Here is an 18,848-nt window from a genome sequence, read left to right as displayed (position 1 = left end):
CTTTGTACTTATTTCTGAGATCTTCTATGGCCGGTTCCTAGAAAGTAGGTTAGCGCTAGCCTGCGTTACAGCCGAACTAAACCTAGTTTAGTGACGCATTGATAAATAAGGAGATCTTGACATTTGATTGGGGTACTTTTTGTATCAAAATAAGGCGAAAACGTGGTCTGGTGGTAGCATCGTTCTTTTTCATGTCACACTGCCTTTGTTTTGGTGTTATGACTTTGGTAGAATAAACAAATCATCTACTGTTTGTCTTCGCTAATATTTCTTTTTATCATTTTGCGTTTATCGTTTATACGTATGCCAGTAAAAGGCACTTCCTTATTTTTTTAAGTATTTTCACATTAAAAACCAATTATCTCGCGAAAAGTAAACAAAACGTTTTATAACACAAAATTGGTTTAATGATTTTTAAAACACTTTTTCTTGTTTATTTAATAACTGATTTTGACTAAAAAGGCGACACTTTGACGTTCTGCCCTACCAAACTTTTGTTAAAAGCATACAGGCAGCATTAACAGAGTCGTAGCAGGCCACGTAAGATTTGGGGGGGGGGGGGGGGGGGCACAATACATAAACATAAGAAAATATTGCGGGGGCACAGCCACGCCCCTTTGGATCATTCCCGAATAATCTTCGAAGATAGCAGGGCCTGCTACGGCTCTGATTAATTAGTACAAGAATAGTAGTGCAAGACAAGGAATAAGTGGTTTCAAACTCGTTGACGACTTTAAAATAGCTCATCTTAAAACACTTCGTTTTCGCATGAAAAAAGCATAACTTTATATTCTTAGCTAAGTAAATCAAACGACAAATGGATAAAAGATTAATAAAAGTGTCGTTGCGATGGACTACCGGGTATTATTTATAATAAAACGTTATAAGTTAGCAACCGTCAAAAATACTAGGCGTATTAAAGGTCTTTGTCAGAAATATTAAATCAATATTAAATTTCGCGCTGCATTTCTTTTTTTGGAAAAAAAAAACAGCTTGATAGTTAAAAACTGTTTAAAATTATCAATCAAACAATGTTTTTTGTAAGTAGTCGAAAATAGTACAAAAAAGGCGAGAAAACTGCGCGCGAAAATTTTCACAAACTCAGCATTCACCAGATCACGAGAGAGGAATAAATAAAGGAAAACAGAAAAGGAAAGCTATCTCTAAATTATGACTAAGGCAAGTGGTTTTCTCCATAGAACTGTGCTCTTTATCTTGCCGTCGTCATGAAAATAGAAAATGTAGGAATATAACTTAGACCCTGCCCACAAGAATACCGAATCGGATGAATCGGCAACTTTATTGTCGCACGGCTATCGTCCACACGAATACGACGATTACGCAGGCGAATCCGCAACTTTTTGAGCGTGATGATTACGCTACGGTCCGTATTCGTGAGGATGGTCGAGTCCAGAACTTTTGATTACCATAACGTCTAGATCACTTCTAGTTTATAGCCGTGTGATAAAAAAACAAATCCTGGACAACGAGCGAAGCTGGGTATCCCTTCCCCCTGGTAAAATTTTCAGTAGCCCGGGTTGTTCGGTTTAATCTGAATATGCTGACAGTGTAACTGATCTATGTCGTGCAAGGAGTTGCCATTTACAGCTTCTCTTGGCGTCTGTTGGACAAATCGTCCAACAGAAGCAGTTAAAAAGGCGTGGGAGAAACCAACCACTCCTATTTGCCGTATAATGTAATACTAGCTTTTGTTAACATAAAATTCGCCGCTAAATATAATAAAACCGCCCTGGGTACTAGGGTGAATATGGAGTAAATCCGGAATCATCGAACGTGCGATTACGCTATGTGAAGACTTTTCGATAACGGAACTTTTAGTTGTTGATTCATCCGACTCATACGTATTCGTGTACACAGGGCCTTAAAAGCAGTTCGCTAGAAAAAATTAGCACTTGACAAAGACAGCAAGAATACATATCAAACCAGTAATAGCTGTAAACGTGTCTTTTATACCCCTTGTTTTTGTTTTGTCCGTGTTATATGGCAGTGTTTTCTTCTAGGGTGCAGTCCGAAACGACACAGTCTAATTAGTGTGTATTTTATCAATAACACTGCGTTTATCAGTATGTTGGGAGCCAGAAAATCAAAGTAACGAAGTTTTTTTCTTCTCCCTCATTAGCATTTGGTCAAACCACCTTCAAAGCTAAGAACTATGGCGCGACCATTTGGGGGGACTCCTGAAAATGCACAGCGATGCGATGATCATGTTACAGAAGCGAGCTGTAAGAATAATCCACGGTGTGAAGTTGACAGCAGAACTTAGGCCCTGCTATACACTCACGGAACAATAGATACGCTACTTGTAATCTAATTTTACCGCGTGTCCATCGCTCATTTGGCGAAAGAACACTACGCTTTAAATGCGCTCAGCTGTGGAATGCTCTCCGTCCTGGCATCCGGGGAATCAAATCCCTGGCATCTTTTTCAAGGATGCTTAGCGCCATAAAATAAACCATCGGGCACAATCCAGCGACATACGTCCAGAGGGACAACAACTTTTTCTATATTTATTTGTTATCCCCTTTTATAATAACATTCATTTCATGTTTTAATTTTATATTTTAATTGTGTTTTTTGAATTGAGAGCCACAAGCTCATTATCTGTAGTATATTATGTGAAACCCTCATTAAAAAATTGTCTCAATCAAACTCAGTCCACAGTGGTAGTACTGCACTAGTTGCGTTTTTTTTTTATATTTTTGCATCGGGGGGGGGGGGGGGGGGGTATTTCATACAAAATCACAGAACAAGATCCGAGGAATGTCCTCTACGCTCACCTATGGGTAGTTAGTTGTTCGAATCCTACATTCCATTTTCATTTTTCCAGTCCTCGCTTATTAAGGCCTTCCTCCTTGAAGCACAAGAGGCTATCCTATCAGCAAAGGTATCTCACTACATTTATAAGGCTCCCTTAAATGCCATTCTGATTGTGCGGCACAGCTTAGCTGTTTCATTAGGCCCGCGCAGAGCTTTTCAAAGCCCATAAAACCACGCGATTCACAAAGACGAAATAACGAAACCAAATGAAGCAAATCATAGAAGCAGTCAAATCTAAACACATAACTAGCAGACCGTGATAATATAAAAAGAAATAAAACGTACATAATCAAAACGAAAGCCTCTCTAATTCGAGTGCCTTTCCTGCCTGATGAACTTCTCTGCTTTAGATTTCCCCCGGTCAGATCACGGCTATTCTCTGTGGTGATGATCGCTTGCGTTGTTTTCTATTACTAAAGATTATAGCAGTACGAAAATATGTGAACTGCTTGACGAATTGACGGCGATGTTTAATAAATAAACAGGTAGTGGACACGAGCAGGTCAGGATCTCACGAGTGCAAGAAGTTTTGCTACCGGGAATCTACCGATAAAAGGTATGTTTGAACGATTCTTCATGTCTTTTTCTGTTTTCTTTCTCTTTTTCTTAAAAGACCGGAAACTAAAAATTCGAACTTTATTGCGTTGCAAATCTTTTTTTGTTAGTACTCGAGATATGGATTCTTATTGATCTTTTTATTCTTAACAGAAAGATACGCGATTCTCAAGAGTTTTTTTTTGTAAATTCAGGATTCTTCGTTCAATATAAATTTGTCACATTTACTGGTATATATACATTAAAAAAGTCAGATTTCCCCCTTCCACATCTATGGTTGCATCAAAGGAGGCGAGGGTTCTATTATCACGCTTTTTTAAGTCAATAATCCTTCAGGATATCTGAAAAAGTAGAGACTTTTTCAATTGCTTCTCAGTGAATCCTTAAAATATATTACCTCAACGAATACGAATCCTGCTGTGTGATTTCCAGTTCTTGGATATGTAAGTTTTTCCCCGTTTTCCTTGAGTAATCTCTCCCGCCACCTGTCAGCGGATTTTCTAGTTGTGCAGCGAACTGATAAGGTTTTTTCATGCTTCAGCTATCCTGACATGAAGCTTTCTCTTGTGGTGTGTTGTCTTGCCTTCCTGGCAACGGCATGGGCTAATGGAGGTGAGGGAAAAAAATAAAAATATCATGTTCACATATTGTTGAGTAATCCATTTTAGCAAGCCTTCAGATGCAGAAATGCCAGTTGGAAAATTAAAAAAAAAAACTTAACTTCTAATAAAGGGCGGAGATGGGCAGGGCGTTGGAATAACGCACATGACAAGAGAGAGGATTATAAAATCCTCTTCATGACTAGTTAGACTTTGACGAAAATCGGACTTTATTCCAATAAATCGTAATGTTTTTAACACCACGGCAGTAGCTAACATTGTAGCTAGCACGGGGGCAAAGTGTAGCAACTGCCCTCTACCCCCCCCCCCCCCCCCCAGTTGAGCCGGAATGCCAAAAGGACATATTTAAGAACCTACCCCGAACATTTTTTTTTCTGGCTACGGCTCTGAACACTGATAAATAGTGCATGCTATCTGATTATGCTGCAGCTAATAATGAACTCTTCTCCTTTCATATTTCAGTTCCTTCTTTTGTTCAGCAGCTAAGAGAAAGAAGTGAGTGCACCGGGAGAATATAGTGTCCTTTCTAGATTAATTTATGTCGTATCGTCAATCAAGTAAAAATCTTATTACTGAGATGTGGTTTGTTGGTGATCTGGGACTGGCCTCTCTTCCCATGATGCATTGCTTGGGCAACCATTGTTGATGCCATCAATTTAATCGCATAATGAATCTTGCCCTATATAAGTAATACAAATGTCATCATATAAAAAACTATGAAACAACTGTGCAATGCCTCGTGGGTAGGCTGGGCTGTCCTCTTTAAGTATATCCTAATCATTTCATGTGACTCGCGGGTCCATTACTTTCTGTCCTCGAACATGATACAGATCTTATGACAGCGCTGGTAGACACCCTTAGCATGTTTTAGTTGCTAATTAAAGTTAATTTCATGCTCCTTATCTACACAGTGAAAACTCTCTATTGTCAAGCTTAGTTTGTTTTAGTTATTTACATAAAAGAACAAGCTTCTGAGAATAGTTTTTTGGCTAGAGAGAAGGCTGCCTTCAAAGCAGCATTTCTTATGAGTCCTCTGTTGGAAGGGGAGAACTATGTTTACTAGCGCTCTACGGCCATAATGAACCCAAGGTTGCAGAAGCAGACCGTGAAGTGAAGTCTTGTAATAACAGACAAGTACATACCCTGGTCACTAATATGTGGACTGATGATTGCTCGTCTGTTTGTAGGAAGTCCATGTGGTGGAGGCTGCGCGCCAAGCTGCGCCCCGAGCTGCTCCGACTCATGCTGCAGTCAGTCCATGGCACCTCCTCCCATGATGCCTCCACCACCCATGCCAATGTTCCCACCCCCCATGCCGATGCCTACTGACCAGTGCGCCCCTCAGTGCAACGAATGGGTGACCATGATTGGACCTAACGGCATCTCCAACACTCCCTGTCCCCAGCAGTGCCAGGAGACCGCTTGCTGCGGCCAACAGATGGCTCCCCCTCCACCCCCTGCCCTTCCCCCACCACCTAAGCCAATGCCACCACCGCCATGCCCTCCCGGATGCCCCAGCGCCTGCTACCCCGCCTGCAGCTCTAAGTGCTGCAACCCTCCTCCACCCCTCCCTCCCCCACAACCCCCCATGATGCCCCCTATGATGCCGCCAATGATGCCCCAACAACAGCAGTGCCAGCCTTTCTGTGCACCCCAGTGCTGCCCAGACATGGGCATGGCACCCCAGCCTCCCGTCTTCTTGCCCCCCATGCCTCCACCCATGCCCATGATGATGCCACCTCAACCCATGCCTATGCCCATGCCCATGCCCATGCCCATGCCCATGCCCATGCCCATGGCCCCACCCCCTGGCACCTGCCCCGCCCCCTGCGCCCCGTCATGTGCGCCGTCCTGTAAATCAGAGTGCTGTGACAGGAAGTGAACTCTCTTCGACCGGATATGACGTACAAGAATCAACACCAGAAATGGATAGCAAGAACATGCCAGAAATATGTTGGAGAAGTTGTGACTTTAGAGTTAAAAGAACAGATATTGGTATCGGGACGGTGATGAAAGCTTTCGCGACCTTTTCTTATTACGCAAAGAAATCCTGTAAATACCATTTTGAAAGCGTTTTATAGGAGTTCATTCAATTTGTTTAATCAGTTGTGGCCCGATTCCAAGTCATCTATTGTAAATAATTGTTATTGACGCAAGAGACAAAAAAAAGCTCTCTCTTGACTCTACAAGCATGTTTTAAACTCAAAGCAATCATACTCGAAACAATATTTGCTTGTTGATATGAGCAAATAGCATTTTGTTAAGTTTAGGATTCGCATATTAGGGAGATGGGATGTAGTTATTTTAGTTCATATGTAAATGTGCGTGTCTATGTAAGTTTTATTACAATAAAAAGGACATCGAGAGGAAAAGGAATCTTTTTTGTATCATGAACATCATTACGATAACTTTATTAAAGAGAGTTAATTTTTTTTCGTGCCATAATTATTCCCTTATGTACTCGAAAAGCCTTTGCCTATTCGTGTCGCCCTGCTCATTTGACCTTTGCCCTGGTCGTGTACCTTCACCCTTGTCGTGTAGCCTTCGCCCTGCTCATGTGATCTTCGCCCTGGTCGTGTAGCCTTCTCCCTGGTCTTGTAGCTTTTGCCCTGGTCGTGTAGCCTTCGCCCTGGTCGTGTAGCCTCGCCCTGGCCGTGTTGCCTTCGCCCTGGTCGTGTAGCCTTCTGTCTGGTCTTAAAGTTTTCGCCCTGGTCCTGTAGCCTTCGCCCTGGTCGTGTAGCCTTCGCCCTGCACATGTGCATGACCTTTGCCCTGGTCGTGTAGATTTCGCCCTGGTCGTGTTGCCTTCGCCCTGGTCGTGTAGCCATCGCCCTGGTCGTGTAGCCCTCGCCCTGGTCGTGTAGCGCTCGCCCTGGTCGTATAGCCTTCGTCCTGGTCGTGTTGCCTTCGCCCTGGTCGTGTAGCCTTCGCCTCCCCCTGGTAGTGTTGCCTTCACCCTATCGTGTAGTGTTCTGACGAATGTCATTATATGGCAAAAAAAAAACGGTCTAAAGTAACTCGCGGCAGTTTTTTTTTTTTGCTTGGGATCACTTTATATTGGGAATTAATATTACAATGAGAGTAAAATTGTATGTGTATGAGGTTAGTGATGGAGGTGATAGCATGAACGCCCGAAATATCCTATACAGTAAAACAAACTGCGTCCTTTATAGAATGATATACTAAAAATCCTCTAAAGGCTAAAAGCGATTTTTTTCTCACAAGGTGTAATTTTGTTATAACAACCGTGGATTGGGAAGAAGCTACGAAGGAGCTGTTGATTCACCTTTACTAGATTTCTATTGATTATTCCATGTTAGATGGAAAAAGGTCTACAGATCGCATCAACTACGAGCGTAAAAATCTAAATAATATGTCATAACTGACTATTTTTGTGCCTTTATCCTTTTCCTTCATCCTGCATCTGTTCTTCCAGGCCAACGACACAACGTGGTGGTATGGCCAGTTTAGGTTATGTAGGCCTTTGTATTGTACCATCATTGTGGTCAGCGGTTATCCAATCGCTAGCCTTCGTTCACGGTTCGGGCGCCATTGACTCCCCTTCCAATAGATGTGGTGGCAGATGGAAACCGGATTCGTTGTCTACTTATACAATGGCGCAGCCCAAATCAATAATTATACTAGCTCGCTTAACTAAAATGACGCTGAAGACATTTCAAGTGAACACACGTCTGGATTCAAATATTTCCACGAATTTATTCAAACATAACAGAAAACTGCAATACAATGCAGACGTACAATTCCACTTGAAATCTTTTTCACATTATGTCCCAAAAATTGGAACAAAAGCGAAGAACACTCTTATGTACAAAGAAATACTGGGTGAACAAATATACGGAATCACTGAGATTCACACGTATTTCCTCCCTCTACTTTCCTCTCCGTCTTCTTCTGAACTGCATCATGTCACTTCTAACGCCTCACATTCCGAGTCAACGGGAAGCGCGCGAGAATTTACTTTCCAAAACAGCTGGGCTGGCAGGCGGGCTGGCAGGCGACGGGGCAGGGTGGTGGTGGTGGTGGCGGGAAGTGGTGGACGTGCTGGTGCACTGTCTGGACGGTGTGGCAAGGTGGCAGGCAAGGTGCTGGAGCCATCTGCATTGGTGGTGGTGCTGGATGGGTCAAGTGGTGGAAGACGTGTCGGTGGGATGGGACGACCATTGGGGGTGGGGCAGGCATGGGTGCTGGTGGGGGGCCCGGTGGGGAGGCGTGAAACTGGACGGAGTGCACCACTTGGGTCTGGTGGCATGGTGGCATGCAGGGTGCTGGTGGTGGAGGTGGTGGTGGTGGGGGAGCTGGGTGCATCACGTGGCTAACGACGTGCTGCTCGTGGTGGAGGGTGATTGGTGGTGGTGGTGGTGGTGGTGGTGGTGGTGGTGGGGGTGGTGGTGGGGGTGGGGGTGGGGGTGGTGCACAACATGCTGGTGGGCAGGCTGGCGCACAGCTCGTTGGCATACAAGATACGTCACACTTTTTGTCACCTAGAAACAAAGAGGAGATTTGTTTTAAAGGGAGTACATCATCAGTTGCACATCTAGTTTGCGAGCGGGTCGTTTGGGCCATTTGGATTCGCAACTTTATCATTATTTTGCGGAGGGCCAAGTTTAACCGGACGGATTCGTGAAGGAATTTTCGACCACTGTTTCTATCCAAATCGCGGATTGTTGAGTAAACCGTGTCCGACGCAAACAATAACGTAATTCATTAAGTCAACCAGTATGATATTTTTAACGTTAAAATATGATGGAAGTAGAAGAGTGTGTGGAGAAAAAACTCATACACGTTGACTTTTCTGATAAATAGCGACCTTGCGTTAAGCCCCGACACATTGTCAAGCCTGCCTGGTTCCCCGAGTATTGTTGGGTCTCTACACTGTTCCGGTTATCAATACACCTGTTACCGGGCGGGTGGCGGGATCATCGAATCAAAACAAACGCGAGCGATTAGCTGTTCACGAAGGGAAAAGGAAACACATTGAACTCTTTTTTTTTTACACGAACTTGATAGAAATCTTGCTCTCTGGTCGTACAAAAGGCTACATTGTGCCTTCTAAATAGCGCAGAGTGCGAGTTTGTATTTGCACAAACAATGACCAATACTCCTCGTGATAGCGACGTCGCCCGCGCCAGATCGATCGCTATGTTCTAGTCCACTACTTTTCCACTTATTGCAGTATAAATAATTTCTGCATTTCCTTAATCGATCCAAGTCTCGGGGTTCTAGACTAGGGATCGAAACAAAAGGACTATTGCTTTATCCCTGGTAGATATTGAGAAGTTAGCAGTACCTTTCAGGCTCTTGGCCTCCGTGCATACCGCGACGGCAAGTACTAAGAGTACAATACGCTTGTCCATTATTCTGAAACAAAAACACAATATTCTTTAGCAGGATTATCACTATTTGTCACACGCCAAAAGTATAAGTCATATCATTGACTGTCACTCTTTGCAATAAAGTTACACCACATAGATGCTACCTTAACAAACAATCGAGATAAATGCCATCGTGTTTTCCTTCTGGTTTATGCAGACAGTTGATGGGTGTTCCGAGAAAAAGATAATTTTTAAGAGGATATAGTTATTTATTGTACAATTATAAGAAGGAATGACGAAAGTTATTTAATGTAATAGGGATGACGAACGAGCCGTATCACCAAGCTCAAGAAGACAAAAATACAGAGATGTTACCAGGCTTTGGGTCAACATCTCTCCGTCTGAATAAATCCCAACTTCTATCAAGGCCGGTAAAACTGTTTCAAAGGCTGACATTTGTGGGCTCTCCTATCCATTCTGCCAACACCAGTTACCCAATGACTCAAGAAATACTCCCATCAGCAACGAAACTCCTCGATGAAAACGTACGTATTCCATACAGTTGAATAATGTTGCTTATGGGAATCTTTCTTCGGTAAACGTATGTAACATTCGCCTCACCTGTTTGATTCCCTGAAGGCGTAACTTGTACTATCCTCCACGGGCCTGGTGGGTTATAAAAGTGCTTTTCCACAAGCGACAGATTGCCTACGACGTCTTCTCTTTTTCTGGCTTATGATTGGCTCAGGCGGGTCACTCATGCATATAATAATCCCATAGACTATGATCTTGATTCTTGCGAGTTTTCCGGACTAGGTCATTTGATAACACACAGTTCATGGTTTACTGATTCAAGCCATGAATAATGAATAGTGTCAACCTGTTAGTTTTCCGAACCAGCCACTTGGAGACTTGCATCGAACAAGTACCCAATCTCATCTCATCTTTTCTAATGATCTGTTTCAGATAAACACAACCCCGTAAGACATCAAGCAAGGTTTATTTGTGCGTTATTTATGGAATTCAAAAATGGTTGCCCTAAGTTATTTTCTCGATTAAATAAACGTGATATCTTTCATCGGAATATGACAACAGGGGTCAAAAGCTATGTGTGTGGAAGGCGTTCAAATGTTTAAATGGCCAAGTGAAGGTTGCTTGTGCCCAGTCACCTGTAGTAAACAAAACAATTCTTAGCCATTTTGCTTAAGTGAAACTAAAGGATCCAATTTTGTCGCGAACTTTTCGTATGTTTGTGTTGTTAATGCAATTTAGGTGAAGGAGGATGATAAAATCACGACGACGGAATTGAATTATTTTGAGATATTTTTTATTAGAACAAATTTTTTCACAGCAAGAAGACCTGGTTACTTGATGATAGTACACAACATCTTTTAATCCTTAAAACTTGCTATCCTTACAAATGTTTCTATTTGTTTCACTCTTTTATTGTATTAGTTTTCGGTGTGCTAAAGCAGTACAACCACAACCTTTCAGGAACACATAGTATGACTTCGCTTGTGTAACCACCGTCTTGGATACAGGAAAAGCCTTTAGCCAAATTCCTCGTCAGCTCAATCAATTTGACTTGGGTTGCGGGGGTGGCAACAGGTAGGGCGGGATAGGGGGTATGGCTGGGGGTGGCGGAGGAGGTGGACTACAACATATGGTTGCAGACCCTGTACAACCGGCCGTGCATCTTTTGCTGGCGTCTTTCGTCTTCCCTGCAAATAAATGGGTGGTGTTCTCAGTTCTAAATCAGAATCACGCAGCTGTGTGAGTTAAGTCCCTGTGTTCGATAACTATTACACCTTAGTGATTTTCGGCTTGTGTCAATATGATTATTCTTATCATTTTCTGGTTATTCTTAAAAGACTGGATGATTTGAGAAGAAAGTACTAGCTTATCAGAAAGGGTGTAAATAATATCAGTCTTCTTAAATACTAACCAGCGTTAACACTGAGAGCCGACGAGGCACAGAAAACACCCAGCAGAACGATCAACGTTACAAAAACTCCGAATTTTACCTACAAGGAGAACACATAATTGAATTCATTTGAAGAGATAAATTGTATATCAAGAAATGTAATGGCTTCATACCATTTTGTGGTCTCCTTATCTGCCCTTCATGAGATTTATATGATGTTGTTGTTTGTTGATATTATAGGAACAAAAACAAAATGGATCTAAATACTGCATTCGCATATCAAAACATTCTAGACTGGCACAATATAAATGTCTGGCTTTTAACAATAAATAAACTGATGAGTGTTGATGCCATGATGATGATTATCGCGGTGTTGATGCCATGATGATGTTTATCGCGGTGTTGATGCCATGATCTGATATTACTGTGGTAGCGGTATTCATGAAAATGGCCATGCTTCTAGTAGTCAAACTTTGGTTCTACTTGCGATGATGAAGCATGTGAAGATGTCTTGCTAGAGAGCAATGATAAATGATGACGATGATGAATAATGATTATGATGTTGATCGATGTAAATGGTGCTGATGATATCGATAATGATATTAGTATTAAACATATTGTAATTATTGTAATAAGAGTGATCGTGCTATTCGTAATGGCGGTGATGATGATGATACAGATGGCGACAGTGATGATGATGTTAATTATGATTATAGTGATTTCTCTAATGGTTTTGATAAGAGTTGTGTTGGTGTTGATCGTATGTCTCAACGGACCCACAGTCGGCAGATGACACATCATGCCCTGATACCCCTCAACCTTCCATGGATATTACAAGAAAAGTAACTGAACGAGTGCTGTTGCCATGAGTAATTACGCTTATAAGACCCCTTTCTCTATGTTGCTTGGCTTCAGATAGAGAAAGTATAACTAGAAAGACAAGCTGTAGAAAAACAAGATCTGCGTGGGCGTGGTGTAGACAAACTATAAATGAACACAAGTTTGAAAAAGTATGTTGAACGTCTCTGTAAAACAGAGTAGTTGCGCTGACGTTTCAAGCGTCAACCCTTCCTCGGAGCAAGATAGCCTACAGCTGGCTTTAGATAAAGAAAAGGGCCGTTGGTCTATCTTAGACGCTCAGAGAAATATCCTGATATCTACTTCAGAAAAGAGGGTTTTACAAGTAGCACGATCATTGGCGCGTGCTAACATCAGCACCAGGCACACCCCTTTTGTATTGCACGCCATGTCCCCTTTACCCCTTAATGTCCCACCTCCTCTCTTCCCACCTCCTCTCCTCCCACAGTTCTACGAAATATAGTTGCCAACACAACAAACAGCGTTCAAATTTAACACACTAACAACTTTACTGGTGTAAAATTGAATCTTTACAAGTATCCAACACAATAACTAACGAAGTGTTCGTCGCTACTCAATCGCAGCGAATCACAACAGTTGATTAGAATACAGTAGATATTCTACAAAAGCCCATACTGAAATCGCATGGAATGACCGTCTTGTGCTCGCACAAGCCAATATACACACTCCTCTGCCCTCCGCTTACAGCCACAAGGCTGCTGTCTTGATCTTGATGTTCATGTTAGTTGGCGAAGTAAGAAGACTTCTTATTGGTTGCTCTTCTTGCAGCATGAGGGTGCACAGTTCTGTGGGCAGGCAGCGGGGGGTGCGGCGGCACAGGCAGGGGCGCATTGGCCAGCCATTGGCATGGGGGCGGGGAAGGACATTGGCATGGGCATGGGCATGGGGGCAGGCATGGGCATGGCCATGGGCATGGCGGGCATACAGGGTGGGGCACATGGTGGTGGGGGCACGTACTCCCAAACGTGCTGCTGGCTTTGGACGGTGGCTGGTGGTGGGGCGGGCATGGGTGGGGCAGCCATGGGTGGAGCCTGGGGTGCCTGGTGGTGGACGATGTGGTGGTGCTCAGTGGTCACGTGGTGGATCATCTGTGGTGGGGGTGGGGGTGGTGCGCAGCACATTGGTGTTGGGCACTGCTGCATACACATGGGAGCGGCGGGCATGCATGCTCCGAAACCACACGGAGAAGCGTGTCTCTTGACTGCAAACAAATCAAATCAAATTTCAAACAACGAACTCTCGCAATGTATTTTTCTATTATTCAGCACCCCTAAGAAGTGAGATCGGCCCTTGGTAGTTTTAGTAAACCTTTTAATAAATGGGAAAATTTACAGAGCTGCTTAAATCAATCGTGAAGCAGCAGTATGTAACGAACTAAGTACATGCATTTGATTTCTTTTTTCCTGTATCACATTAATTTAACGTACCAACATCCATTATTAGAAAATCAAGTCATTATTTGAGAATCAAGTAATGGTATTTATTTTGTTAAAACCAGCAGGTTATTTTTGGTACCCGCGATCTTGTTACTCTGTTATTTCTTCGTGTCATTTATGAAATACAAAAAGTATTTTTTTCTCTGCGATCATTGAATCTTTAGGGAGTTTACTTAGGTGGGGCACCACTATAAAGTACAAACAGCCAAGGGGAATGTGAAACAAGGCGGTGAATGCTTCAGCAAGCAGAACGCTTTTGCAATTAAATATAGAATCGTTTTGATAAACATGATCTTTAGTTTTCTAATAATTCTTTAGCAGTGTTAAAGAATCCTCCCAGCAAAATTTATTAAAAGTAACAACAACATATATAAATTCCCTGGGACAGTGTTAGGCTTCTTGGTATCAACACATCATATTTATGTCATGATTTCATTTGATTCCATTTATAGAGTTAAAGTTGTTATTACTTTTTACCCAGTTGAGAATTTCATTTGATATAAGACATTGTGCTTACAAATGACCATACCATATACTCATATAAGTACATGGTATAGTCTTATGATGTAGTTATATGATTTAGATATCGCTTACCGATAGGGTCGGCGCTTACGCACACAACGGCGGCTACGAGGAGGAAGACAAGGTTGGCCATATCTGTCTAAAGGAAACATCTCAATTAGAATCACCATTAAGCGACAGTAGCACAGCATCTTTGTTTTTAATACGAAGTAAGTTGATAACTAAAAGGAACTCGGGAAAAAAACGCTCTTAATGAAACACCTAAATTTTTTCCATATATTACTTACTTCTAAGATGAGCTACTCTATGCTCAGCCTTATAAAAGTTTGTGTGAGTGATTGTATCTAGAGATGTCGGGGTATTTAAAGTTTATACCTACCTTTACAGAGAATTGAGCTACTGATGCTGCCGCGTCGATGTGCTATAGGATACACAAGTCTATTAATTATGACCGAGGTCGGACCTGATCGCTATTTGCTGTCTGGAACGCGCTCTGATTGGCTCCTCATTACGCCAGGTCACACAGGCACTTGCTATGCGGGTACCATTATTTCATGGTCCGCTTGGATAACAGTTGAGATCATTCGACGCGCTCAAATGACCTGGCGATTGTGCTGCTTGAGTGATTATGTCATCAGTCCGGTAAAGTCACAACAATGGTGATCACTGACGCGTTTTAGCGTCAACAATGTTCACTGCTCCGACTCAACCCTTCCTTTGTAAACGTAACGCCCTCAGCTCATTAAAACTAGCTTAGTTACACCTAATTATTGTATCCAATAATTCTCTACTTAATTGAAGTTTATTTTTTTTAAAGCACTATAACTGTCAATGTATATGGCAGCAAGCGCGCTTGGTTTTAAATCACCTCTTTTTGATTTCTCAGGGCCGTTTTCTTTATACCATGACGTCCAACAGGTACCAGACAAACTCTTGTCAAACACACAACAAAGTTGTTACCATTACCACTTGAAAAGAGTCCGTGTAGCACATTGAACATAAAGTACTTTTATCTTTGTGATCCGTGATTTTTTTACAATAATACTGACACATACGGGACAATATTTGTCATGGAACTTTAAGAACACATTCACAAGGTCACAAAGAAAATCTTTGAAATAAATATATTCGGGTACTCCATGTAAACCCTACGTGTAGAGCTTCAAGGACAGCCAACACATCTGTCTCGAATGGTTATTTGTTTTGTTATTTCTGCAACATTGTAACACACCTTTCTTAATTCAACAATGTGGGACTGCGTGAGGGTGTGTTATGGGAAGGGGTGTGAGGGATGAGTAGCCCTCTATCAAAACGTGGGCACACCAAACCGTTTTCATGTATTTTTTTAATTAATAGGCTATCAAACGTTATTTCTATGAGTGCAAAGCACTAATGTTCATTTTTGTTTGATTGTTATTTCGAATAAGAAATGGAATAGCGAATAATTCCTCTTAGGAACACTATCAAAATGAATAGCTTTTCTAAACATTGGTTTAAAATTTTGTCTAGATAAGCCTTTCCAGCCTGGAAAATGTTGCGCAGTTTTTCTATTTCAGAATTTATGGGGCAGGTTATCGGATCCATACTGATGAGTGCGAGTATAACATAATTCACCGCTCGTCTCTCAATCTTCGTTGTTCTCTCAAACATGTATTATAAGATTAAATGCAGCAACACATGAGACACTTTTTAAAGTTTCAACAAATGTTTTTATTTGTACAATTCACTCGAATTCAAACTAATCAAACGTGTTTCTACACTGTAGAGCTCGTACAACGAACCCAATCGAGATACACATCTGGTACACATCCCCTGCTAACGACCAAACTAAGCCACTCGCTCCACATACGGAACTGCCAACCTGTAAGCACTGATCTTAATGCTTCGATGAAGTCTTTACAAAAGAACCTAAAGAAGGTCTGAATGTTTAGTTCTTCTTGGGCTTGTCGGCTTTCTCGTCGGTCTCATCTTCGCTCTCCTCTTCGCTGTCGTCTTCTGGCTCCTCGGTGGATCCCTCCTTGTCGCTCACCTGAAACAGGAGATCAGGAAAAATATCAGGTAAATATCCAGACATCAAGTATGAAGAATGCAATAAGTCGAGATATAAAACGTGCAAGGCGACAAGAATTTGAGTATAGAAACTCTGGTCGTGAGAGGCGAATATCACAATAAAAACACAAAGTGGAAAGGGAGATAATCCCAGGATTATAATACTTCTGGGCAAAAATAGTGCGTGGTCCGAACACTGTCAAAGGGGTTGAATCAGCGTTTATCAGGACGTCGAATCCTTTGTGGGCAAAAAGTTCTACATTGTCTCTGAGGACTCAATCAAACGGAAATTTGTTTCAGGTTTTTCTCACCTTGTTCTTCTTGCAGCAGCTTATTGGGCAGGCGGCGGGGCAGGGAGCGGGGGCGGCGACGGCGCACATGGGCATGCATACTGGTGGTGGTGGTGCGGGTGGTGGTGGGTGCACGTGGTGGTGGACAATGGTGTGGACGTGGTGGATTCGCTGTGGTGGTGAGGGTGGGGCGGCCATTGGCAGAGGAGCAGATACAGGAGAAGGAGCCCAAGAGTGGTCAACGGTGTGCTGGGTGGACTGCACGTGGCATGGTGGTGGACATGGTGGTGCTGGTGGGGGTGGGGGTGGGGGAAGAATCTTATGGTGCACGATGTGCTGTAAGTGGGTGATGACCTGCCCGGGTGCAGGTGGCATAGGGGGAAAGGCCATTGGTGGTGGAGGTGCAGGGGCCATGTGATGGGTCTGCTTGACCTGTACACTATGGGTGTGGCACTCTGGAGGGGCACAGGGTGCAGGCATGGGTGCTAACATGGGTGCTAACATGGGAGCAGGTGCAGCCATCATGACTGGTGGAGCGCAAGGTGCTGCCATAGTGGCACAGGGATCTGCCATTGGAGGTGGTGCGCATGCGCCGTAACATTTCTTGGTGCCCTTATTATGTTTGTCTGTGAATTGAGAAAACGGACTTTGATCAGGTCATCAACTAAATTGTGGTTAACTTTCTCACAGGAAAAAGCTGATTTGTGCCTGTTTTTTTTTTTACATTTTTATAGTAACTGTTTCCCAGTGTGGTTTGTAAAATACCTGAGGCTACTGGGCCTAACACTTCTCCGCACCAATCAGAATGTTGTTGTGATCATTACAAACAGGTAAAAGCTGGTGCCGTGAAACTCGAAAATGGACAGTGGACTAAAATAACGACTTCTTTTATTTACATTAAATAATAGTTGTAAATAATCTTAATTCATTGTAAAATATATTATCTGCTATCGTTTGGTGCAACCTTCCCGATCGATATGCAAGAACTCACGCTAAATCGACAAATTCTCACTAAACCATGAAATAAAAAGACACTTTTCACGTGGTGTCCCGTGTCGGGTCTTACCTTTCCCAACTTTGTTTGCTTTAGGGTGCTTTCCTGCTTCTGTACATGCGGTGAGAGCCAAAGCCACTAGCGCGATAAACACTAATTTGGAGGCCATGTCGGCTGGAAGAAAATATTTCAGTCACTTTAAGACATCTAATGCTAAGCATTATTTTAAGTAAAGCAGCTTTTTGTGGCAGGCTGGCCGCATTTCACATGGAATTTATGCCATAATTAAACGAACAGTGCTGCACAAATATCACTAGATTACAGAAAAGATTCACGAAAAATTACCGAAAAACACAAATGGTTAAAAAGAAATCTGTTCAAGTGAATCGAGAAAGGTCATCGTACAAGATTGAACTAGCCAAAAAAACTTTCTAGAAAATCGAGAAAATCCCAGAAGTTCTTCACTTTACGCTAAAAAGTAATCAAGTTGATATAAATGCGACATTATTGCGTGGAGTTGAGTTTTCTGAGATGAGAAGGGCGTACGTTACCTTCGATGTGAAGCTATTCCAAATGGTAGGCCTCTGGTGAAATGAATAATTATGAAAATCGCATAATACGTTATATGGCAAACAAAGAATTCATCAAATATTCATGGCCATCGTCATCGCAAAAGGCTTCAGGTCATTGCCTTTAGTCACCTGAATTATTGAAAACTCACTGAGGCAATAGAAAGAACTACATGGGTCGCCTGCGCTGAGAGAGACAAATACACGCCCTACAACTGCGCTAAGAAACAACTTAAAGTTCTGTTGATACTGGCAAGCCTGAAGTTTCACTATGGGGATAAGAATCCTGGGTATTTCTTCATTATGTCCATGACTTTGTTTGAATTTAGACGGGTCACGTGGTGTTTAGGGACCTGTGCATACCTAATTGTTCACCTGTGGTGGTTTTGATAGCTCTTGCCAAAGATTTCTCTTTGCAGTCCCAATACGATGGAAAACATGTCCGCGAATTTGAGTAAACTTAAAGAGTGATAAGTAGAAGCAGTTAAGGATCATGGAATTATAAAAATATAACTATGTTTATTTTCTTCATGTTTACATAATCTTATTCTAGAGCTCAGTCTTAGACATCGTCTAGGAATTTGTTGTTATTTTGAACTTGAAAAAATAACAAAATACTCCCGAGTGGAGTATTTTTTGCTGTCACCTTCAGGAAAACCAATGAATTCGACTTGAATTTCATAAGCTCAGGCACAACCCTTAAAATCAAAGTGCTTAGAAGTTTTGCAAGCTATCACACTTTTTATTTCTAGGAAGTATCAGCCACTACAGCCAATATTGTTTCTACTTTTCGTGTGTTTCCTACGTAAATGATAAAATGGACCAAGTTAAACTGAGCT

General features: G+C 42.3%; 4 protein-coding genes and 1 long non-coding RNA gene across 7 annotated transcripts; 2 read left to right on the top strand and 3 right to left on the bottom strand.

Annotated features, from left to right (window-relative positions):
* Positions 1–3,245: 3,245 nt before the first annotated feature.
* On the top strand, positions 3,246–6,385 carry LOC116604244 (vegetative cell wall protein gp1). 2 transcript variants are annotated; one of them, XM_032366280.2, is made up of 4 exons: positions 3,246–3,394; positions 3,935–4,005; positions 4,476–4,508; positions 5,201–6,385. In XM_032366280.2, exons 2-4 carry the CDS (start codon positions 3,945–3,947, stop codon positions 5,893–5,895), a joined length of 789 nt encoding a protein of 262 aa, XP_032222171.2. In that variant the 5' UTR covers positions 3,246–3,394; positions 3,935–3,944; the 3' UTR covers positions 5,896–6,385. The 2 variants fall into 2 exon arrangements, with proteins under 2 accessions (XP_032222171.2, XP_048577228.1); XM_048721271.1 differs by lacking the exon at positions 3,246–3,394 and adding an exon at positions 3,743–3,836.
* Positions 6,386–7,710: 1,325 nt separating this feature from the next.
* LOC116604245 (leucine-rich repeat extensin-like protein 3) lies at positions 7,711–10,123 on the bottom strand. The gene is made up of 3 exons (XM_032366282.2): positions 9,968–10,123; positions 9,322–9,392; positions 7,711–8,515 (listed from the first exon to the last, which is right to left on the bottom strand). The coding sequence occupies exons 2-3, from the start codon at positions 9,386–9,388 to the stop codon at positions 7,989–7,991; spliced, it is 594 nt and encodes a 197-aa protein (XP_032222173.2). The 5' UTR covers positions 9,389–9,392; positions 9,968–10,123; the 3' UTR covers positions 7,711–7,988.
* LOC125559310 lies at positions 9,609–10,420 on the top strand. Its single transcript, XR_007306403.1, has 2 exons — positions 9,609–9,891; positions 10,313–10,420. It is a non-coding gene; the product is annotated as an uncharacterized LOC125559310 (long non-coding RNA).
* Positions 10,421–12,612: 2,192 nt separating this feature from the next.
* Positions 12,613–14,634, bottom strand: LOC116604246 (inverted formin-2). Of its 2 annotated transcripts, none has more exons than XM_032366283.2 (3): positions 14,487–14,634; positions 14,180–14,246; positions 12,613–13,350 (listed from the first exon to the last, which is right to left on the bottom strand). In XM_032366283.2, exons 2-3 carry the CDS (start codon positions 14,238–14,240, stop codon positions 12,896–12,898), a joined length of 516 nt encoding a protein of 171 aa, XP_032222174.2. In that variant the 5' UTR covers positions 14,241–14,246; positions 14,487–14,634; the 3' UTR covers positions 12,613–12,895. The 2 variants fall into 2 exon arrangements, with proteins under 2 accessions (XP_032222174.2, XP_032222175.2); XM_032366284.2 differs by lacking the exon at positions 14,487–14,634 and adding an exon at positions 14,395–14,470.
* A 1,159-nt stretch (positions 14,635–15,793) lies between these two features.
* Positions 15,794–18,138, bottom strand: LOC5521194 (leucine-rich repeat extensin-like protein 3). The gene is made up of 4 exons (XM_001641062.3): positions 17,992–18,138; positions 17,513–17,614; positions 16,468–17,072; positions 15,794–16,136 (listed from the first exon to the last, which is right to left on the bottom strand). The coding sequence occupies exons 2-4, from the start codon at positions 17,607–17,609 to the stop codon at positions 16,035–16,037; spliced, it is 804 nt and encodes a 267-aa protein (XP_001641112.2). The 5' UTR covers positions 17,610–17,614; positions 17,992–18,138; the 3' UTR covers positions 15,794–16,034.
* Positions 18,139–18,848: the final 710 nt, after the last annotated feature.

This window comes from Nematostella vectensis, chromosome 2 (genome assembly GCF_932526225.1).
Source record: "Nematostella vectensis chromosome 2, jaNemVect1.1, whole genome shotgun sequence".
In the NCBI taxonomy this organism is placed as follows: Eukaryota; Metazoa; Cnidaria; class Anthozoa; order Actiniaria; family Edwardsiidae; genus Nematostella; species Nematostella vectensis.
The sequence above is the reverse complement of the archived record's forward strand: the minus strand, read 5'-3'. Positions and strand labels throughout refer to the sequence as shown.